This window comes from Rutilus rutilus (genome assembly GCF_951802725.1).
Source record: "Rutilus rutilus genome assembly, chromosome: 1".
NCBI classification, from domain to species: Eukaryota; Metazoa; Chordata; class Actinopteri; order Cypriniformes; family Leuciscidae; genus Rutilus; species Rutilus rutilus.
Window position 1 is genome coordinate 75,550,923 of NC_140209.1, and position 25,141 is coordinate 75,576,063.

The 25,141-nt window shown below is 36.2% G+C and overlaps 1 protein-coding gene across 1 annotated transcript; it reads right to left on the reverse strand.

The window, feature by feature from the left end:
• Positions 1-439: 439 nt before the first annotated feature.
• LOC311305205 (Fc receptor-like protein 2) lies at positions 440-24,743 on the reverse strand (the record flags this gene model as incomplete). The annotated part of the gene is made up of 14 exons (XM_084432771.1): positions 440-1,281; positions 1,407-1,463; positions 1,739-1,825; positions 1,990-2,046; positions 4,714-4,791; positions 5,292-5,405; positions 5,494-5,736; positions 5,886-6,167; positions 6,243-6,413; positions 6,721-6,849; positions 22,335-22,610; positions 22,829-23,089; positions 24,434-24,469; positions 24,713-24,743. 13 exons carry the CDS (start codon positions 24,741-24,743, stop codon positions 1,408-1,410), a joined length of 1,821 nt encoding a protein of 606 aa, XP_084288897.1. The 3' UTR covers positions 440-1,281; position 1,407.
• Positions 24,744-25,141: the final 398 nt, after the last annotated feature.

The following is a 25,141-nucleotide window of genomic DNA, read 5'->3' on the forward strand; positions in this document are numbered from 1 at the left end:
AATGAAGCTACTTCAGACCAACCCCTTTTAGATTTGCGCCCGGCGCAAGAGTCATTTATCCCGCCGGGAAAATAGCAACAGCGCCAAGACCCGCCCACAAAGTTACTTGCGCTTTGCGCTTTGACACTTGCGTTTCAGATCGTTAAAATAGGGCCCCTAGAGTCTAACACCTGTTGCCGACCCTTGACCTAGACCAAGTCTTCGCGATCCTGATGCGTCAGTATTAAACTTTGCAAGTTACAACCTATAATTATAACTGTCTGGAATGAAAGTAGGCTATACATTTTTAAATGATAATAACAATAACATGGGCTAATTGAGAATATCTCGGAATGTTCAATAGTATTTATTAATTAATGGGCTGTATAAGAATATTTAAGTAAACTTGGGGTTGGTAAGATGCTTTTTTAACGTTTTTGAAAGAAGTCTCTTATTCTTAAGGCAAATACATTTATTTGATCAAAAATACATTAAAAGCATTAATGTGAAATATCATTACAATAAAAAGTCAAATTCTACCTGCAAAACCTTTTGAATGGCAGTGTAGGCTATATACAAAACTGAGAACAAATTTCCAAAAGCGTACTCTCAAAACCTTTTTTTGAAAACATAAATAGCCTAGGACATAAAGTAAGCCATAACCTTTTGACCACCGCTTATTTTTTTATTTTTATTTTTTATTATTGCTGGATACTAATTTTTAAGACTGCATGTACAAAGAGCTTTTTCTATCCAATAAAATATTTTGAGCATAGCTAGAAAAAAAAAGTAGTTTCACTATGTACATTTATGTTTAAAGACAACTTGTCCAGCCATGAAAATCACAATTTTAACATTCTGTGATATTTCCATGACCATGGGAAGCTGTACAAATACATTTAAAATCAAGGATACAGAAATAAAAAAAGAGAACTCTGTCCCTTACTCAACAGTCAGAAAAGAAATAGCCTTACAGTGAATATTATGTTCCCTCAGTTGTCAAATGATAAGCTGCTGCTGCTGGTATTAACAAATATAAAAACACATGTGCAGTACTAAACAATACTAGCTTATTTCTAATGAATAATCAGCTCGATGCTTTTCAAATATTAACATGCATAGTCCCTGAAGCACATGAAGGCTTACTAATGCTACAAAAAGTTCTGGTAAATCCACTGTCTTGATGATCTTGGTCTTTCACTTCTCAACCAACAGTAAACTCATCAGAGTCCTGTGATTGATAGTTTCTCCTCCGGGCATCTTTTTTAACCTGAGCATACGTCACATCACTAGATCCAGCATCTGAAAATATATCAGTGAATTCAAAATGCACATTTATAATTGTTATATACAGTTTTTAAATGACTTTCTTAGATTCTCAATAATGCATGTACATTTTCAGTGGTTGTTTTTATTTTGACACTCACTTTAATCCGTTTCCAGCTTCAGTTTAGAGTAAATGTCGTCACTCTCAGTGTTATTGCCTAGAAGATGCCAACAGTTCATATCACTAGTGCTTACTGTATGTCCGTCAGTGGTATGAAATATGGCATTATAACATGCTAATTAACACATATTATTTAGCGTTCTATTATAATTTTACAGAGAGGATCATTTTATTTTAAAATAAAATGACCAAATTACCTCAAAATAAACAATTTGCATGCAATGTCCTTTTTGGATCAGATCTGTTTCACAGTGCACAGCAACAAAACCACATCATAAAATCATAAGAGCAGAGACTTTTATTTCCATTTACCATTGTTTGCTTTCTTTTTCTTCTGTTTCTTTGTAGATTTGAGTTCAATCTCCGCATATGTGATCTCAGGCGGCACACTTACACAGTCTACAATGAACAACAGAGAAAGAAATAAGACACTTGGTTTAACTCGATTTGCTCTAAAAAATGCACTGTGATACAAAAAAAAGATGGATTTGATTTCCAATTTATTTAGAAAAGAAAACTGACCTCATCATAATGACATAAAACACCTTGACATCATTAATTACCTGTGCTTATTTCTTTATTAGTATTTGTATCAACAGAGTCATAAATATGTGAAGTTCCTGTAATAAATGAATACATGAATTAATTTTCAATAATACAAACATTTTTAAAATAGTATTATCTTATATATGAAATCGTATAAATTCAGTTCTACAGAAAAATACTATTTCATGCTGACACAAAAATAAATAAATAAAGCACCAGACACAATATTTCATACAGAAAATAAAATATATGTTGTTATGCAGTTTTTGGTCAAATAAAACCAAATGACATGTTAAAAAGGCCCCCTTGTGGTCGCTAAGCATCAGACACTTTACTGTGACTCTCTCTCTCCTACTGGAAGACGCCTCGCTTCACCTGGACTCTTAGCCAATCACAAGTTGACTCAGGATCGCTGCACGCGGGTAACATTCTGTAAGAGACTTTTGCCAGTAGTGTACGCTAACCGCACGGACTTACAACCTGCCTTGATACAACTGCTTTATTCTGTGTGCGTCTTTACAAGTAAGAATCTTGTAAGGAAGTAAGGAATTTTGTTGTTCTTTTACTGTCATTGTTAAGGCTAGATTGGTAGTGTTTTGTCTGTTTAGTGTTGCTAAATGTAAGCTCAGGCTTTTCCTGCCCAGCTAGACCTCGTGTCGTGATGCTTCTTTCTATCAATGTATAGGTTGCCACTCGGGCATTATTCTTTGGTTACACATTGTAGAATACCAGTTAAGCACCTTTGCGCATAGTTTGTAAGCTATCGCGGTGATATTCGCCTTCAATCCAGTTAATTGGTTATAGGGCACGCACCTCCCGCATGTACACTGGTCGTCACGTGACACCTCTCGGAGCGGCCTGGTGTGGTTATTTATGCAACCAGCAGAGGGAGCCATTGTATTGCGAATGGCTTATCCTTACTTATTGCTATAGTTGTAGCTGCTTACAGAACAGCCTTTTTCATTCTTTAATGCCAGTTTCGGCCATGTTAAAATATTATTGTATTTTATTTCTGCTATATTATTATACATTTAATACAACTAGAGGTTTGTTGCATGATAATCATTCATTTGCATTCAACTAATTATGTTTGTTTTATTTCTTTTATTTATTTCAGAACCACACATCAATGTACATATTCAATCATGCAGTTGTAAATTCAATAAATACTTCCAATGAAGAAATCTTGCGTGATTCTGGCCGATCACCCGCTGTGAGCTCTACCTAACGATCCACAAACTATCTAAATCAAAGAAGCCAGTCCTCTTCTGCACATGACAAGTTCAATATATGTATATGTAAGACCCAAAATATCATCTCAAACTTTAGAAGAGTGAAATATTATCTAGTTGTGAAATATGTCCTGTTAGTTAAAAGTTACACCTAAGTAGGGCTGCACGATATTGGAAAAAAAATTACATTGCGATATTTTTCCCCCAACGATATATATCGCGATATTGCGAGCCATCAATCCAGGCTAAAGTCAATAATTACCATTCCATGTTATTAATAATTTCACTAATAAGCAAGCTTCATTACAAGTAACAAAAAGGCCACTTAATATTTTATTCCAGAAACATATTTCTCTCAGAATTCGGTGAACGTTCTACACAGGACCTAACGTTCTTCGGGTTCTAGGACCTGAAAAATTATGTTTTCTGTGCTGATTCAGTGACGCGTTCATGTAAACGCCACCTAGACCCAGCAAAAGTAATGATTCATAATATGTAAAATATTACAATGAGACATTTTAATTGTTTATTAATAAACAAGTGTTTTCTGTAAAGCTGAAGTTGACAATATACTGACTCGCGATCTTCGCAGCAGTGATCGGGAGAAATTCACTTTTCATACAGATTAAATATAGCTAGGCCTATATATTTTTTTTAATGGTTCTGTTTAAAAGTAGAGATTTCTGTAGATAATAGATATATTTCTTTTTTTTTTCTTTTTTTTTTAGGTGTGTGAGGCGAGTAGGCTACCTTTTACACTGAGTTTCGGTTCATGGATGATAGCTTAATCTCCGGTTAAGGCGCTGGCTGCTATTTTTAATTATTATTAATCATTATTAAATCCAGGAAATTGGATAATGAAATACTGATTAAAATTAAGATACAATTAATACAAAACGAAATTCGTTTTAAAGAAAGGCTTTGTGCTTTCTGTTTGAGGTTTCTGTGAAAGTTTTAAAGCAGTCTTTTAGTGCCGCTTTCATAACGGTCGCGTCCGTAATGTCACGTAACATTGTTTTTTCCTCATAAATGCGAACACGAAAAATAAACGAATGTTTAAAAAAGACAACCATCCACAACTTTATAACACTCCAGCAAAGTAGCCTACCTCTTTTTGGTCAACATCCTCCTTTTTGTAGACGAAATAGGCTAGTCCCAAATAGCTGATTTTGACTTTTTTTTGCGGCAGATCCTCTTCGTCGCGCATTTTTGAATGTTGGCTGTGAGCGCGGTGAGCTGCGGCACAGCGAACCAATCACTGTGCAGGCACGCAGAACGCGCCATACAAAAAAGCCATACAACAAACTCGTGTTTACTGTGTGCTACCGTTCTCTTATGGGTACTACTAACGTTACCCTTCACATCGCATGTTCCGGCGATGTGACTATCGCTCATTCGCACATCGCGATGTCGATGTTAAAACAGAATATCGTTCAGCCCTACACCTAAGTGTCTTTTATCTCAGCTTGTAAAGATGTATGTATTAATGGGTAATGAGTAAAGACTGACCAGACAGCAGTGTCATGTCTCCGGCTTCACTCTGGTTCTGCTGTTGACTGACAGGAGACGGAGACTCAGATCTTACACCTAGTCAGACACAAAATATGTGTGTATAATCTCTTTCATGTATACATGTTTAAGAATGACAAAGTGTTTAGTTTTTATTTCTTTTTCACATTATGGTTGTGTCCAAAACATTAATTTGCCTCACTGCCTGCTGTCTTCATAGGCAGAAAATAAAACCTGATAAATGACTAATTTGGAGAGTTTTACACATGCAGTAACTCTGTGTATCAAACAACTAGTGGACAAGATGGAGGACTTGCACTTTCAATGATTTCAATATAGATTACATAAATATTTATCAATGCTTTTCAGTATTGAAGTAACAAATTATGGTTTCCCTGACCAGCTGAAATCTGCCCAGAAACCTTCTGAAACCAGCAAACATACCAGCTTTACCAGGTTTGGAAACCAGCAAGGACCAGAAAACCAGCTTAGACTGATGTTTGGCAGCTCACAAGCGTTATGAACAAAGCTAGTGTCTGAAAATCTGTCACTGAATTTTAATATGTCAGATGATGAACCTTTGTTGTTTCTGTAGCGCCACAGGAGGACAATGAAGACAATAATCAAAACTGCAACAGTCAGTCCTGCAGTCACTCCAATTATCACGAGATTGAGACCATTAGATCCTGAGTCTGGAGAAAATGAGATACATATATATTTGACATCTACTTGTAAATTGTACAGGAACATTTCAGCTATGTTTATAGTTCTTACTCTCACCTCTGACTGAGATCCAGCTCTTGGGAGACTCTCGTCTCGCTGGGTGTTTGCAGTAGTAGAAACCCTCATGTGACTTTGAGACAGTAGGGATGATCATCTCTGTAGTTTGATTCTGGATGAGTGATCCATCTTTATAGAAATCAGCACTGAGGTTTGATAGGGTTGTATATTTATATAAACAGCGTAGAGTCAGATTATCTCCTTCAGGCACAGGATGAACAGGACTCTCCAGAATCACACCAGCTACAGAAACACAGGAGACATATCAACAACATGATGAAATAATAAAATAAAATAAATTATATATTAATACGAGGATGTTTGGAGTTGTTTTAGTAAGCTTTGATTATAAACTGCCAGTGAAATGAATAAAAACAGAAACCCAGACTCACAGTGTACAGTGATATTAACAGGATGATAGTGCTCTCCAGATTCAGACAGACACCAGTAAACTCCAGTGTCTGATGGGACAGTGGAGTTGATTGTACATGTAGATCCTGTTTGTGATCCCCACACTGATGATGAACAATCTTCCAGCCGCCCGCTGTCTGTGTATCTTCTCACTGTCCATCCATCAGAGTTACTCTGGTCCTCACAGCTCAGAGAGAGAGAGACAGATGTGAAGTGTTGAGTTCTGCTGGGCCTGATGATCAGAGACACTGGAGGAGAAACGCCTGACAAGACAATTACAGCTATCATTTGGAAACTGTCTTTATTAAAGATCATTTAAACTATATATGTGAACTCACCAGTGACCCACAGTGGTTGTGTGTTGCTGTATGTTGTGTTAACGGCTGTGTTATCTCTCTCTGCTCTGCACACATACACTCCTGTGTGTTTTAGATCAGCAGAACTGACGGTGTGTTTTCCTCCAGCTCCTCTGCTGCTGTCTGAGAGGAGGTCGTAATCATTCCTGCTCCCTGTAGAAAGTGAGAATGTGTAGATTTCACTTTAAATGACATTTTTAACTAATCTGAATACACTGGTTTACATTAGTGTAACCCAAATTATCTCATTGTGTTTAGGTTGTTTTATTCAGGGTTTGATCAATGGCTCTTATGTTGTTACAGAGCAGTGACTGTAAATGAGGGACTGGGATCTCAAAGTAGGTTTCACTGCTTGGTGCCCATGGAAGTGTTGCCCTTAATACCCAGTCTGTGTCTGGTTTCAGACATATTAAATTATATATATAACCAGTTAATTCAGATGAAGCACATTATAACTGACCTGAGACAGTTACAGTGAACCAGCTGAATGTCCAGCCTGTAGAGGAGCCGTTAACCTCACAGATCAGAGTCACTGGATCTCCTTCAGTCAACCACTTCTGAGGAGAAACACTTAAAACTGCTCTGGGAACTGAAATAGAGACATCACTCATTAATAACATGTTAAACTTGTGTGTGTTTATGAAGAGATGATCAAACTCACCTGATACTGTCAGTGTAACTTCATCACTGTGATGTGATTTGCGTGATCCTTCAGTCTCTGTCCCATAACAGGAGTATTTACCTGCGTCAGACTCAGTAACAGAACTGAATGTGTGTTGCTGTCCTTCACTGAAAACACTGGTTGAACCGTCTTTATACCAGTTGTACCTCCAGCTAGTGACTCCTCCATCATCTATGTCACATCTGAGAGTGACTGTCTCTCCTCTGAATACATGATGATGATCAGGTGTAATGGTCACTCTGGGTTTTGGTGTTTCTGTACAAAGACAACAATAAACATTGAAAATAATGTGATAAATAATATAATAAAATAAATACAAATAATAAAATGTGCTGTTTTTTATTGTACGAGCAGTTACAAAACACTAAATCAAGTTAAAGGAGCTGTATGTAAGAAATGTATTTCAATTAATCATAAAGTGGCCCTGATATGTCACTAGACATTAAGAAATCATGTTCATTTCAAATACTTATATCACTGACAACAGTAGTCCGGCCAGGATATTGTCATTTAAAAGTGAAGTTGCAGCCCTCAACTGATGTTGATGTTGTCATGTTGTGTTTTGGCCTGAAGCGCCACCCTCCACCTATCTACCAATCACGAAGTCAGTAGTGTTTCGGCATCGGGGTTGCCAGCTCTGCTCTAGTTACCACAGGTACGTGTCAGCCTACGTTCCTGTTGGATCCTGCAGCCTATCTGGCAACCTCGAGTCAGGGGGAGGGGGAGGGGATACACCAATCTACAGTAATTTGAAAGTGATTGCAGTACCAGTTTTGGCCACAATCTTACATACGGCTCCTTTAAACTGAAGTGTTGTTCTCTATGTTTATTTAGTGTCTTATAAATCATTTTCATATAGTGTTCTCAGAGCAGTTCATTATGAGAGGTAAAACACTTGCCATGTATTGTCACTGCTACTGGTTCACTGTAATGTGTGTAATGTCCTCTTCTTGCTCTGCATCTGTACTCTCCTCCATCAGAGACTTTCACAGAATAAATTGTTTTAGTTTCATCTTCAGGAGATTCAGTGTTTGAGTCTTTACTCCAGAGAAACTCCCATCCACCCCATGACTGATCCAGCTCACATCTCAGAGTAACTGAGTCTCCAGTGAACACTGATCTCTGTGGCCATACAGTCAGAGTTGGTTTGGGAACATCTGTCAATATAAAGTCAGTGGGAGCATGAGATGTGAACGTTTTTCAGCAGATCTCATTCTCTCACTGGTAAATTATTCATATATTTTGATTTCATAGACAATGTAAGAAAAAAGGTCAACATTATGGGACAATGCAAAAACTTAAGACAATAGAGGTTCAAAGCCACAATCTTTGTGTTAAAGGAGTCATAATGTAGAAATTTCACTTTTCCACGAGAATCAATGTATGTTATGATTGCATAATGATTGTACACTGGCCGGGAAGCCGATATTTAAAAGTGAAGCGTTTGTTTACCTCAGGGTTTGTAAAATAGGCCACGTGCACGCGCACGAAAAAACGAGATTTTGATTTCTTCCCCCTCTTGACGTCAAGACGGGGGAGGATATACCAAATATGGACACCGCAAACCTATGCCGCGGGAAGCCCGCCCCTCTCCCCCTCTCCCCCTCAGATTCAGTTTAGTCGACTCGAGAAAGATGGAGAAACCGAGTGCACACCTGAGATGCTCTGTGGGTGACTGCCACAAACAACATGCAAATGTGTTTTATCTACCAAAAACGGACGAAACTATCAGGGAACAGTGGAGGAAATTCATTTTTAATGACGCTGTCCCAACAACTCTTTCAAGTGGCGTATCGTTAGGTGTGTGTGCTAAACATTTTACACCGGAATCATTTACAAATTTGGGGCAATATCAGGCGAACTTGGCCTCGAAGCTCCGTTTGGGAAAAGGTGCCATCCCAACCATCAGGGACTTGCCAGAAATTGAAAAGGTAAGACTGTGTTTTTATTGCTCTACTGTGGTTAACAAATAGCAGCTAACGTTAACTGCTAATGCGGCTATTGTATGTAACGTTACCTTCGAGGTAAACACGGGGAATGGACTCTACGAATGCTAGCCACATCTTTCCACTTTGTTTTACACTAGCAGCTACAGTAGTGACGGTACAGGAGTCCATGCTCAGTGGCTAAAACTGTTTAAATGCAAGTATAACATCACGTTGCATGTCTAAAGAAGAAACATATTGAATGTCTAAATAACCACAACGTGAAACAAGGCAAAAACACCACATGATAGTAAAAATCTCAAAACCACTGTAAGCTGATAAAAAAAAAAAAAACTACATCTCCGTTAATGTAATCTACATTAAATAAAAGGTAAATTTATGTGGGAGAAAATAGCAACACACGTTTTTGCTCGAACTGATGTTAATGTATGTCTCAGTCAAAATGATTGTCTTTACCATTCAGAGACATCTTGATGTAGACGTGCATCCAACAACTCTACATCTTCCCTTTCCAGCTCTAGTTCAGAGTCCGGCTCAAACATGTACGGTTGAATCCCATATGTCGCGGCCGGGTCGGGTTCTGACAACTTGCGCCATGTCAGTTTGTAATGATGCTGAAGTTACCTGCGGTGTCAACCCCCCTCCTTCCTGCAACCAATCAACGCGCCCCTCATTTGCATTATTATAATGACCGTCAACGACAGCCAAAACATCGCATCAGATCTCGCGAGACAATAATGCCTTTAGAAATAAGGGTCTGAGGGGCTCTGTGTTGATTTTTTTTCCACTTTTCTTTTTTAGAAGTGCCTGAAAGACTATAATAGAGCATTGGGTACCAAAGTTAAAACAACATTATGACTCCTTTAATAATCCAGAGCTCGACTCACAGTGCCACACCACCACCATCTACACCAGCAGTCAAAGAAACACACCATTCAACAAAGTTTTGTGCAGATGCAGCCGTTCACATGAACATTTAAAATGATACAGTAGCTGATAGTGCTGGATAAATTGGTATAGTTTCTGACCAGTAGGTGGTGCTGTAACCAAACCTGCATCTGCTCAGATAAATGGACATGCAAAGATATATTCAATATATCAATTCAAAGATAATCTTTGGTTTTGGAGGATATTTGGTCAATGATATAAAGAGATATTTGTTCAATGTTGCACATGATGGATAAAAAGGGCTGTTTTTGGAGTTATAGTGATTTCTTCACCCAATTCAATTTTAATTGTGAGAAAGTTATTATAAGTATTCTTTTACTGATGATAAGAATGGTAAAAGTTATATCTTCTATTTCCCCTTCTACCTAAACGTAAAAATGTGCATTTTAAAATGATGTGTGATATTTATCCAGCTAAGGAATTTCTAAGATTAAAATTTAATGTGGATTCAAACACTTGCCAAATTTGTAATAATAATATTGAAACTTTTGATCATTAATTTTTAAAATGAATTGTAATTCATTTAAAATGTAATTTGGTTAAAACTTTTTGGACTAAGGTATTTACTTGGTTAATATAAAACAAAAAATAAAAAAAATTCCATCTATTACTTGGGATATGGTGAAAGTTGGAATACATTGTTGATAACTAGCCTACTCATGTTAAAATATTTTATTCACAAATGCAAAGTTTTGAAAACAGCACCAACCACAAATATACTGAGGCCTTAAAATGATGAGAAGTTATAAAGCCAGGAAATGAAATTTTGTCTTAAAATTTGAATTTGTTCAACCCTACAGTGTATATGTATGTAGCCGTCAAGGGTGCGAAAGCAGAGTATAAAAGAGAGATTGAGGACCACTTCACCCACAACGACCCACAACGACTCTGACTCTTTACTAACCCTAAACTAACAGTCTACTAATACTCAAATGAAAGTTAGTTGACATGTAGGTGCTGTTTCACTCAGTCCACAGAATGTCTAAAATCTGTAAGCGATTGTAGTGAAGTGCCGCTGTTGGGTAGCGTCCTCTCTGCGTGTGTTGACTCCGCCCTAGATGTGGGCAGGTAATCAGCGTCTCATTCCTACAGGTATATTAAGGTGGCTGTTTTACCACCGGACATGGTGTCAATGTGCGACCGCCTCTTTAGTGCGTCATTATTCTGCCGTCAGTATGGTGTTCTGGCTGGAGGTGAGTGCGACGGCTGTTTGTGATTGTTGCTCGAACCTACCGGACTTTAAACGGTTAACAGTGTTACTCTTGTCAGGTGCTGGGCTGTTTGCGGATAAGCACACGTTGTGCTGAGGGTTTGCAGCCATTGGCAATGCGCGCCGTTTGCCGGATACCAACGCATGTTATATATATTGCACTAAGCGTCGCCGGTGTATTGCTGCTTGGCTTCCTGGTAGGTCTCTTTCTGGCTCTTGTAGCCGTATTTATTTTAAGTAATGTATAGTTATGGGGTTTATCTGTGTATTCCAGCTCGTCTTTGTAAACTTTGTTCATCTGTTGCTGCCGGACGAATGACGTGATACATGTTTGGTATGTGCGATCATTGTATAACAATGATGAGTTAATACTACGTATATTTTAACTTACATTCTGGCTTTTGCAGGTGAATTAATCTGCCTGTATAAGGGCACTTGAAGACTGTGCTGCTCGGATTAGGACTTTCATCGGTGCTGTTTTGTTCCTACTATGTTGTGTTTTATTGCGCACCGCTCAACAGCAATGTTGTGTTTTATTGCGCACCGCTCAACAGCAATGTTGTGTTTTATTGCGCACCGCTCAACAGCGCCCCTTTGAACAGGGTCTGAAAACTTGGTCCATATATCAAACACGCTTGCATGAATTAATATGAAACTCGGTACACATGTAGATCTCATCGGGCCGAACAACTTTCCCTTGGTCAAGTTTTACGCCAGCCCAACAGGAAGTCGGCTATTATGGGTTGTTTGGAAAATGTTTGCTGTGGAATTTGAAATACTCCTCCTAGAGAGCATGATCTTGATGAAACTGATCTTGATGAAACTTCAGCAGTGTGTTCGTGGTAAGAGGCCGATCAGATGGATGCGACTATTGTGAGTCAAAGTTATAGCGCCACCAACTGGCAGCAGGAAGTGTGTCACTTTCAAAATGCTTTTGACAAAAGTTAGTTTTACCTACAGTTACAAAAATCAGTACGTATATTGGTCTCATCGAGCCGGACAACTTTCTAATTTACAGTCATTAGCTCCGACCAACAGGAAGTCAGATATTTTGGTTTCCTAAGTGGTTTATTTTATTCACACCAAACTTTTTCAACACGATGAAAATACATTAAAGATGCTAAATTGTGAACGGATATTAAACATCTCAAACGGTTTTGCTCTAGTGAGGGATTAAAGTAATGTCCAAAAAAGAAACACTAAAAGCCTCATATCTTCTAAAAATTTAATTATACACCATTTATTTCTATATAAAAGTATACAAATATCACAACTAAACCCATTTTATTCTTTTTTTTTCAATTTAAGAATTATAAGTTTAAAAACAGTAATAGTAAAAAAAATAAAAAAAATCAAGTCATACATAGGGCTATTCTGCCCTCTTGTGTTTAAAATCAGGTAGGCCTATTGTATCTATATAAAAATATACTAGGTATGTGACAGTGAGAAAATTTCCCCACCGGTTAATCAACGTGTGACAATGCTGGGGGCTTTTGAATCGCTAAGTTAAAAACGAAAGTAAAATATGTTCGTCCACACGGACATTGATAATGGTGCAGAGCGAGCGTTTTCAATGAATTCCTATGGAAGTATGAATGAACTAAAAAACGTTGACTCTGTTCTGCCCGTTCCTCGCCGTGGACGCGCACCGTTATGAATGCCCGTACGGCCGTGAGCATTTTAGTTTAATTTTAAAATTAGCGCCTTTCGGGGGCGGATTGCTTGAATTTATTTTACAAAAGCACAATGTTGTGTTTTATTGCGACTGTACACAAATATAAGTTAACACTTTGCAGTTTGAATGATGTCCTGTATGAACAAAATGACGGAGTATGTTTTTATGTGTCCACTGTTCGATCGCGCGCGCCACACACACACATATACACACACACACACACACACACACACACACACACACACACACACACACACACACACACACACATTCCAGCATTGCAATCTTGACATCACAGCCTGTTCATTATAGCCTTAACCCTCTGGGGTCTGAGGTGTTTTTGGGGTCCTTGAGATGTTCTGACATGCCCTGACATTTGTGCTTTTTTCAGTTGCTTATAAACATAGTAATGGCAAAAAAAAATTACACACTATTTAGCACAAACAGGGCTACCATAATATGTGAGCAACAAGAATGTACATGTCTGCATTTTTGAGAGAATAATGTTTATGCGTGGTTATTGAAAAAACTAAAAACTAAAGTTTCTGAAATAAGACCACAAAACACACACTAAATATGTGCCAATAAGACTTTTGTCTAATGGATGTCATCGCCTAGTGTTTTTTCTTCAAAATTATGTGAAAATCACCCTGCCTAATCCTTCACATAACACAATACATTGATTTGAATTTTGCAAAGCACTTTCTGTTTGGAAAGGCCATATGCGGAGTGGGCGTCACAGATCATGCATATGTAGTGGTTCACACCTGAGGACCGCATACTTAATGAGCCATTCATTCAGGTGAGTCACTGAGCCACAAGAATGCAAGAGCAACAGTTGGAAGCATCTCAATTCTTTTTTATTTTTCCACATATTGTGCTTGCAATTTGGCCTATAATATCCAAGGAAAACATGTAATTGTGCCGTTAATTCTCATACTGTATTTTCAGTTTTGGAATATTTATCCTCTCCCCAAATTTGTCACTAATAAAACACAATAAAAATTATTTAAAGAAAAGGCTTATATTTACCTTTTAATAGTTTGTTTACATCTACCTTGTAAATATTTAAATAAACAACAATTCAAGTGTAATCTTTCTTTGTACAAACTAAAGTATACATTTTATCATACATATTTCAAAGTTAAGGATTTGATTGATTATTTGATTATTTTTGACAAAAAAATTGGCAAATAAAAGCTTATTTGAGGTGGCAGATATTTTACAGTAAAAATGTATAATCTATCCAAAACTAATCAACGAAATGTTGTCTTTCATATGTCTGTAACATAGGTCTTTCATTTTTATTATAAGGAATATAAATGCTAATTTGCAGTTTAATACGTTGCTTATACAAATATATATATGTGCATACACACACACACATATACATGTGTATATATTTATACACAAAAATAAATTTTATTTATATTTTTTATATACATTTTTTTTTCCACAAATTGTGCTTGTAAATTGTATAATATCCAAGGTAAACATGTCTAGTAATTGTGCAGTAAATTCTCATACTGTATTTTCAGTTTTGGAATATTTATCCTCTCCCCAAATTTGTTACTAATAAAACACAATAAAAATTATTTAAAGAAAAAAAAATTATATTTACCTTTTAATAGTTTGTTTACATCTACCTTTTGAGGGACATTTTCCCTTATTATTATTATTCCTCACAGCGCTGCGAGACGGTGTAAACAAGTAATGATCTGAATAAACTTGTGTTTTCTTGAGCTGATATGGGGCTCGAGAAAACACAGCCCCTCACAGGTTTGCGCCGTGGATTCCCGCGAGTCAGACGCGGATACTGTGTTTGTTTTAGGCTCGCGCAGTCTTCACTCGGACGCGCGCTTCAATCCGTTGTGGAGACTCTCTTTTCGTTCCAGTGAAATTACAAAACAAAATACACACACACACATGTCTCTGCCTGATATACAACCACTGATAAACATAATCTGATTTGACAAAAAAAAAAAAAAAAACTATGAGTGCAGATTCGAACTCAAAACCTCTGACACGCTAGGCAAATGTTCTACCACTAGACCACTTGAGTTCACGTATTTACTCACGTGAAAACTCGGTGTTTACTCGGCGTGATCAATTCGCTCTTGAACATGCTGCCGTTCGTCTGAGTTACAATCTTCCTCTGAGGAAAAGCCAAGGTGAGTTATTCCTCGCTGTCCAGGATCATCTGAAGACCGTCTTTACCGGAGAACATAATGTTCTAAATTTGCTCTAAGCAAATCAAATGTGACCAAAATAAAAAAAATAATCAGTCTGTTATAAACAAAGCAATTGTGAGCGATAAACAAAAGTAACTTGTACAATCCGACCCCCCAAACATGAAAAGAGGTGAAAGAAGTTAAAGAGAAAACAAATAACGCACACTATAACCTTATAAACAATAATATGTTATAAATTATATGCGACTTTTAATACTGTAGGGCAGTAGCCTACTATTCCCGGAAGCAACCTCCGAGTGGCCCAGCCCATGGTCCCGTGTCGTCAAAAACGTTACGTAAATTCGAAATAGTAACCTTATGTTGTGATTGCTAGCCTATTTACTTTTTATGTATTAAATCCAGGAAATTTGTTAATGAAAATAATATTAAAATTAAGATACAATTAAAACAAAACGAAATTCGTTTTAAAGAATGGATTTGTGCTTTCTGTTTTGAAGTCTCTGTGAAAGTTTGAAAGTCTTTTAGTGCTGCTTCAGAGCGCTCGCGTCCATAATGGAGAACTGTCACGTAATATTGTTTTTTCCTCATAAATGCGAACATGTGTCAACTAATGCAAGTAAATTTAAAAAGACTTACCCGAAATATTATCCACGGCTGGATCAAGTCGCTCAACGTTCGTCGCTCAAAATACAAACGTTCGTCGTCAGAGTCCTGCTCTTCTTCTGAGCAAAATTTGAACTCGTGTCATCTTCCAACAGCACAGGAAAGTGAATAAATGAAACTTGCTGGTTTTAAGGCATTTCAGGGGGCGTTTACCTTATTTTGCATAGATCACATCAGCTCATTATCTTATGAATAGCGCGCTCTGCGAGTGGGTGTGAACTCATTACCGATAATTAGGTGAGACGGGAGAAACTGTACTTCTCTTTAGTTTCTTACAGATTACATTGCAGGAGAATATTTGTTTTGAATGTGAATTGTTTTATTTAAAAGTAGAAATTTAAAGCTTTCTTTAGACGCATGTTTCATGGTTGTGTGATAAGTATTAGCTGAGTTTCAGTTCATTTTCCAGACTTGTTTCAAAAAGATTTTTGCGGAGACAGAGTGAGCTGAAAGCGCACCCTGTTTATTTTATTTATTTAAAAATAAAAACAAGGTTTTGATGTTAATGTGAGTGTACACAAAAAAAGAAGACCCTCTATAGTTTATAATCATGTATTTATTTTATTAATATGACCGTAAATGACGGACTTTTTTAAGTTTATGTTGCTTCTATGTGAAAAAAATCCAGCAAAACGCGGGGGCGCGTTTGCCGACCTCAGAGGGTTAATAAAATATAATAATAAAATAGTCAACCTAACATATAAAAATTACACTGCTCTGTTTAAATAGTCAGTAGTACAATTCATACATTCACAGTAATCACCGCACCACTGTGATGTTTCCAAGCACATTTTTGCGCGTGTGAAGAGGATGATTTTTTCCGTCGATATTGGAACATGAGTGAAGTACAAAGCCTATAATAAAGAATAGTTTAGCATCCAAATACATCGCAAATGTTGAAACATTTTGATTCTAATGAGAGAGTTACGTGAGCATAACACTGCTTACATTCGTTTTCATTTTTATTTTATTTCGTTGTGGCTTGTTTATAGTTTTTTTTTTTTTTCTTGTTCCGTTCTGAATATCATTAAATTTAAAGGATTTGTTGTGGAATATTTTTAGTGTATCATGAAATCAGAATAATTATCTCGTTTTAATGATTCCCTAGTCATTTATTTTATTTTATGTTTTTCATTGTTCTAATCAGGTCAGGCAAGTAAAATTCTCTGTCTTGTCCCTTAAATTTTTATACAGTATATATATATATATATATATATATATATATATATATATATATATATATATATATATATATATATATGTACACATATACACACATACACACACACACACATATACATATCTATATATATCTATATCTATATATATATATATATATATATATATATATATGGGCCATTCTACAGAATTGGTGCAAACTGCTGTCCCTCATCCAAAAAACACATTTGAAAAGCATTTAATTATTAAAATCTTAGATGTTTACTAAGATCCTTCAATTATCTATTGAAACCAGCAATAATATTTAAGATATCAGTAAGCTTTATATATATAAAATCATAATTGATGGGCTACTTTCAATTAGGAGGTGGCTGTCCCAAACCCTAACCCCTAAATTTCAACTTGTGAAAATGATATTGAAAATTTTTTTGCAAATTTTTCCATTCTTGTTTTAAAAAAAATATTTTTGTTTTTTTAAAAAAAATGAAGTTAAAAAAAATATTTATTTTATTTTTTATTTTTAAATCATGAAACTTTATCAAAAAAAACATGTCCCGCATTTTCATGTCACTACCAAAACAGTGAATGTTGTAGTCCATTGGCTGAGACTGATTTTAACCACACTCCTACATTTTTGATCAGGAAATATTCCTGTGTCCCTCTCTCTCATGTGCTATATGGTGAGTAGATTGATCCCATCATTTTGAGGTAAATGTGTTCTAAAGTCTAAAAATCTGTGTGTAACTTTAAGGAATGTCACTACCAAACTCATTTTTTCTGCTATTGAGAATTTTTTTTTGGATGTTATTCCATAAAATTTAGTTGTTATATGTGTTCAACTGTTCTGACCAGTGATTGCTAACCATGTGCTGATTAGCATCTTCGAGCTAGGCTCAAAAGTATCTAAAATTGTCACTACCAAAACAGTCACAACCGAAACATTTTCTTGAAGTTTCGGTTGTGACATTGTTTTGGTAGTGACAAAAGGGAACACATAATCCTTTATTTGGAGGAATAAACTACATTTTAGTACAGTTATGCAAATAATTACTACTGTAGTATGTTTTAGTAGTGTTTTAGTATGCAAGATTCTGTTAAAATTCTGTAATGTAATGAGGTTACAATTACTTAAGGTTGCAGTCCATGATACTAGCTTAGGTGTAAGGTTGTTGTCAGTAATGTTAATTTATATGATTAACTTGACAGGGAGAATGACATAAAACACCAACATGCCTAAAAAAAATATAAAAACTACAACAGAGAGACAGAGAGAATACAAACAAAGGTTGAGGGAAGACCCAGTGAAGTACGATGAATACTTAAGGAAAGAAAGAGAAAGAAATAAGAAACGAAGGGAAGAAGGAAAGTTGAAGAGTATCAGTGAATTATCTGACAGGGAGCAAAGAGATGTCAGAAAAGCATGGAGGAAAAGACACAGGATGATGGTGAAAAGACAAAAAGAGGTGGAGACATTTTGCAGGGCTTCCACACCACCTAGCACTTCCAGTGAGGGTGATCAGACACCAGTACACACACACACACACACACACACACACACACACACAGTTCAGTGGTTCTGGAGATTTATCTGAATGAGGAAAATTATTCTGAAATTAATGTTTTATGTACACACACACACACACACACACACACACACACACACACACACACACACACACACAGTTAAGTGGTTCTGGAGATTTATCTGAATGACTCATAAACAAAATGTTGAAAATGTGCAAATAAAACAAAGTGGTTCTGAGTCTACATTGTAAGTTGTTGTTTTTTTGGGAAGAAAAATCTAGGAGCATACCTCTTCTCACTTGCACCTCAAGACCCAAAGTATAGAATAGCTCTAGGTGTTCTTATAAGATATTTACTGTCAGATGTGTGTCTGCTATATGTACTGACTGCATATGTGCATCATAGTTATTTATTTATATTAACATAAAATGTGGACAGTCTGATTCAGCCATGGCAAACTAATTATTGTGGTCACTACCAAAACATTACTGTCACTACCCAAAATGTGCAGTCACTACCGTAACATGGGATGTTTTGTCAAAAATAAAGTATATTGAATTATCAACTAAGATGTTATGATAGTGTTTGGTTCAATGCATATTCAAACTAATGAATCCTTAACTTTGAAATCAGTACGATAAACTTTATGCCTTCTACAAAGAAAGATTGGGTTCAAAATACAACAAATCTCATAAATCACACTTAAAATATTATTAAAATTATAATCTTTATTGATTTCACCAGTAAAAATATTTTTTAAAAATAGAAAAAATATATATTTATAAGGTAGATGTAAACAAAATCTTAATAGGTCATTATAAGCCGTCTTAATAAATTATTTAATATTGTGTTTCGGTAGTGACAAATTTGGGGAGAAGGAAAATATTCCAGCATTTTCTGAAAATACAATATGAGAATGAACTGCACAATTACTAGAAAAGCGTACCTTGGATATTATACAATTTGCATACATGCAAAATTTGTGGGAAAAAACAAAAAAATTTCAAGATGTTTCCAACTCTGACTTTGCACCAATTCTGTAGAATGGCCCATATATATACATACATATATATATATATACACATACATATACATATATATATATATATATATATATATATATATATAGCATATATATATAAATATAGCTGCGAACAGCGATGACGGGCCCAAGACGGTGTATATATATGTACACATATACACACACACATATATACCCCGGTGCCACCCCGGTGCCTTTCGTTCACATAATGTTTGCAAAGCGGAATATTCCCTTAGGGAGTTATTTCTGTCATCAAACCTACTGCTCTTCGCCACATTTGGCGTAGTCGACTCTCTTCCTCCTTTGCTCTCTCTCTCTCTTCTTGCTTTGTCTCCCTGTCTTTTCCAAGTCTTCCTCTGTCATCAAACCTACTGCTTGCCACACACTTATAGTTGAATTTTTTTTAATAAAAATAAAAACAAAAATCTGGCTACTACAAAAAATACTACTTTTTAGGGTGTTATTTGGTAATGGAAAATCCAAAAATCAGCCAACTTTGAGACTAGGTTTGAAGATCTTGTGAGATCATTTTGGTTTAAAGATGTATCTTAATGTGAAGAACCAAATCACTCATTAATAAAATGTTAAACTTGTGTGTGTTTATGAAGAGATGATCAAACTCACCTGATACTGTCAGTGTAACTTCATTACTGTGATGTGATCTGCGTGATCCTTCAGTCTCTGTCCCATAACAGGAGTATTTACCTGCGTCAGACTCAGTAACAGAACTGAATGTGTGTTGCTGTCCTTCACTGAAAACACTGGTTGAACCGTCTTTATACCAGTTGTAGCTCCAGCTAGTGACTCCTCCATCATCTATGTCACATCTGAGAGTGACTGTCTCTCCTCTGAATACATGATGATGATCAGGTGTAATGGTCACTCTGGGTTTTGGTCTTTCTGTAGAACAACAACAATAAACATTGAAAATAATGCGTATATCAAATTGAAATATGAAAATAATAAATTGTGCTGTTTTAGTGTGTGAACAGTTGTATTGTAAAACACATAATCAGGTTAGATTGAAGTTTTGTTCTCCAGCTGTTACAGTAATTTATTCTGTCTTATCAAATTATTTGTGCAATATAAAAGCAAAATACTGCACAGTCAGAGTTGGTTTGGAAATATCTGTCAGTATAAAACTAGCAAAAAGCTTGAGTTGTGAAGGTTTTTTAGCAGACGATCTCGTCCTCTTATTGTTCAATCCACTGTCCCGAAGTGCAGCAGTTTACATGAAAAAGAGCTGCAGAGATAAATTACATTATGGTAACTTTGTTAGGGTGTAATATGATTATGGTTAACTTGAAAAATGATAATGGTGAAAATAAAAATCCAAGCAATAACTTTTGAGAGGCTTGGTATAACAATCAAAAGAACCAATTTTGTCACAAAAAAGGAGAAGCGAAGAGAAAAAATTGAATATATTTTACAATATTTGACTATTGAGATTTCAGAAATTTAAATAATCTTTTTCAATTTGAGATCAGGATAAGTATCTTGTTTTTTTAGTTTCCAAGGGTTCAAAGTTATAAGTGTGGCCCTGTCCCAAATGACACCCTAAGCACTTGTAGTCTTCCTACGAGTCCTCACTTCGAGGGCGCATATCGACCGCAAAGGGAAATTTCTGAAACTTAAAATGACAAATTGGACACCCGGCCTACGGTCTCTCATGGACTTAACAGACATGTGTACGTGGCAGCCATTGTAAGTCCACGAGACCAAAAGTGCATATGAAGTGTGTGTTGTATATGAAGTTGTATGGGGGCAGAGTCTGATTATTCCCAACACCTGAGGCCTCTGCCTATTTAACAGCTGCTGGTGCCACTTCACCTGGACCTTCAGGAACCAGTAGTGGATTTGGAGTTTGTTTTTCTTCTGTACAGGATGGTGAGTTGGTTCTTTTGTGTTTGTTATTTTTCTCGGGAGTTAGGAAAGTTTTATCTCTGAGCTGCAGTTTAGATTATTTAGCTCACCTGTCCTTATTTAACTTGTGTATGTTTATATTTTACTAACACAAAAATAACTAACACAAAAGTATCTTCTGGGTCGGCTTACTTGCCTATGTATTACTCCCTCTATTCTAATAAAACTAAACAAACAAAAACTCACCCTCCTGTACCGAAGAAAAACAAACTCTAAAACCACCAACAACTGTTTTCCTGACAGCTCTTAAAGGGATAGTTCACCCCAACATTTTAATTCTGTCATTAATTACTAACCCTCATGTCGTTCCAAACCCGCTAAACCTTCGTTTATCTTCAGAACACAAATGAAGATATTTTTAATGAAATCTGAGAGCTTTCTGACCCCTTCAGAAACAGCAACGCAATGACCACTTTTTAATGCCCAGAATGGTAGTAAAGATATTGTTAAAATTGTCCATGTGACTACAGTTGTTCAACCTTAAGTTTATCAAGCGACGATAATACTTTTTATGTGCAAAAAACAACACCATAAATAAGAGATCAGCGCTTTGGCCGTGAGCAGCACGACTCATGCGTGTGATTCTGACTCACAGGAGCTGGCCAATGAAGAGGCGGCGTTCTGACGTAGGACCCGGAAGCGCTGCACTGTGTTTACTATGTGAACAGCGTTAGAGTCTGACACAGATGAGAAGAAATTGTTGAATAAAGTCATTATTTTTGTTTTGTTTTTGCACACAACAAGTATTCTCATCGCTTCATAACATTAAGGTTGAACCACATGGACTATTTTAATGATATCTTTACTACCTTTCTGGACCTTGAAAGCGGTCATTGCGTTGCTGTTTTTGGAGGAGTCAGAAAGCTCTCGGATTTCATCAAAAATATCTTATTTTGTGTTCCGAAGATGAACGAAGAAAACTGGAGCCACACATGTTTGCTTGACCTATAAAAATCTGAACACTTCTGTGTCATAATCAACCACTTCTGAGGTGAAACACTTAAAACTGCTCTGGGAACTGAAATAGAGACATCACTCATTAATAACATGTTAAACTTGTGTGTGTTTATGAAGAGATGATCAAACTCACCTGATACTGTCAGTGTAACTCCATCACTGTGATGTGATTTGCGTGATCCTTCAGTCTCTGTCCCATAACAGGAGTATTTACCTGCGTCAGACTCAGTAACAGAACTGAATGTGTGTTGCTGTCCTTCACTGGAAACACTGGTTGAACCGTCTTTATACCAGTTGTAGCTCCAGCTAGTGACTCCTCCATCATCTATGTCACATCTGAGAGTGACTGTCTCTCCTCTGAATACATGATGATGATCAGGTTTAATGGTCACTCTGGGTTTTGGTCTTTCTGTAGAACAACAACAATAAACATTGAAAATAATGTGATAAATAATATAATAAAATAAATACAAATAATGAAATGTGCTGTTTTTTATTGTACGAGCAGTTACAAAACACTAAATCAAGTTAAACTGAAGTGTTGTTCTCTATGTTTATTTAGTGTCTTATAAATCATTTTCATATAGTGTTCTCAGAGCAGTTCATTATGAGAGGTAAAACACTTGCCATGTATTGTCACTGCTACTGGTTCACTGTAATGTGTGTAATGTCCTCCTCTTCTTGCTCTGCATCTGTACACTCCTCCATCAGAGACTTTCACAGAATCAAGTGTTTTAGTTCCAGCTTCAGGAGATTCAGTGTTTGAGTCTTTACTCCAGAGAAACTCCCATCCATCCCATGACTGATCCAGCTCACATCTCAGAGTAACTGAGTCTCCAGTGAACACTGATCTCTGTGGCCGTACAGTCAGAGTTGGTTTGAGAACATCTGTCAATAAAAAAGTCAGTGGGAGCATGAGATGTGAACGTTTTCCAGCAGATCTCATTCTCTCACTGGTAAATTAGTGCATTTTTATTTCACAAACAGGCAGACCACAAAGGTGTAAAGACCCCCCTATGAGGAGTTCAAACCCACATCCTTTAGGTTAGTAGTGGTTTCACACCACCTGCATCCACCAGAGACACACATCACTTCCCACAGGGTTACAAACTGGCATTGTTGTTCACATGACTTTGTTGTTGCAGGTCCAGCAACTCTAATCATTTTTATTAAATCTGTAGGCAAATGTCAAAACATATTTTCTAAATTGTGCATAAAAACGTTTTCATATGAGCGTATGTTTTTGTCACACCTCAGAACCGTCTGTTTGGTGTCACAACACATGAATCATTTATATAACTTATTTAAAAAGCTGTATTCATAATCATGACACTCATTTCATTGCTGGTGTCACAAGATGAAGAAGAGGGAAGACGGACTGAAGACGAGGTTATCAAATATAAACAGGTTTTTGATTACAAGGAGGCAAGCAGGAGTAACAGTGTGCAGAGGAGGATAAACCTCACAAACACTACCATACACGAACATCAGCCGACAACTAACGACTGAACACAGAGGAACTAAATACACAGAGGTAACGGAAGAAATGACCAACAGCTGTGATGAATGAATGTCCATGGTAACTGATGAGTGGAGGGAGAAAACAAACAAAGGAAAACTGAAAGTCCATGAAAACGAGACTAAAGGTGAATGAGTGCAGATGACTGTGACAGCTGGGGCCGGATCCACAGAAATCTTAAAAAAAAAAGTTAAGAAAGTTCTTAAGATAAATTCCAAGAAGTTTGTAATCTTCCTTTGGGGATTTAAGACAGGTTGGAGGTTATCCTGACTTTAAGAAGTTATTTAAGATGATTTAATATATATATATATATATATATATATATATTTTTTTTTTTCTCTGTAATATGAATATGATAATTATTAAATTATTAAACACTTTATTTTAAGGTGATGTAGTTACATGTTACTGCACGTGCTTTCTATAGTAATAACAGTAAATTATGTATAATTACATGCAAATGATTAATAATAATTATACTGTAACAATGACACCTTAAAATTTTGTCTTAAGAACAATCGTAAGAAGAAAGATAAGAACATTCTTAAGAAAAGTTTTTGGCAATACAAAATATTCTTTTCTTTTTTTTCTTAAGTTAGAAAATAGCAGCAGTTAAGAAGATTTTTATTCCTAAGATTGTTTTGTGAATCCGGCCACTGGTTTGTAACAGAATCACACATATGTAATGACATTTATTAATCAAATTCACTCACCTTGAGTGTGTCCAGAGTGGATGTTTGAAATCAGCACTGAAAACACAAAGTAAAAAAGAAAGAAAACTCATGAAAGATTGTGTATTTTAATTGTTCCTATAAAGATCATCAAACTCATCTGTTGATTATCCAGATTTTTTTGTTTATTTTTTCTGTGGGATTTTATTTCTTAAGTTCTTCCCGTGAAGTAAACATCTGTGTTTCTCTTAGGGGTTTCTGGATGTCTTGTGTTTGTAAATTAGCTTTAAGTGCAATTATTTTGAGAGAAATAATACTCACAGAGCAGAAGAGGAAGTTGACTGAGCTCCATACTGACTGAATAATGACAGACGGTTAAAGACAGACTGAGTTAAAGCCTCAAGACTTCCTGATACATAGTCAGATCTTTAGGAACATAATGACAGATGAAAGAAGACATACAAATGTACCTCATGTGTTTTACAGAAAACCTTTTGATAATCTTCTAATACATTTTCAAAAATGTCACGCAAGTTTCCTACTGAAATGTTGTCAGGACTTAATCAGCATAAATCTTACATTATGAGAAGTAATGTTCTTGTGTTTAATGGAAAAGGAATCATAACTTTGATGGATCTTTATTGTAATAATGGTATTCGATGTATTTATAACTTTATAAGTAAAGAAGCAGAAACTGGTGAACAGCTGCTGTTCCTCCCACACTGGTTAATGTCACTGATCTGAAAGAGA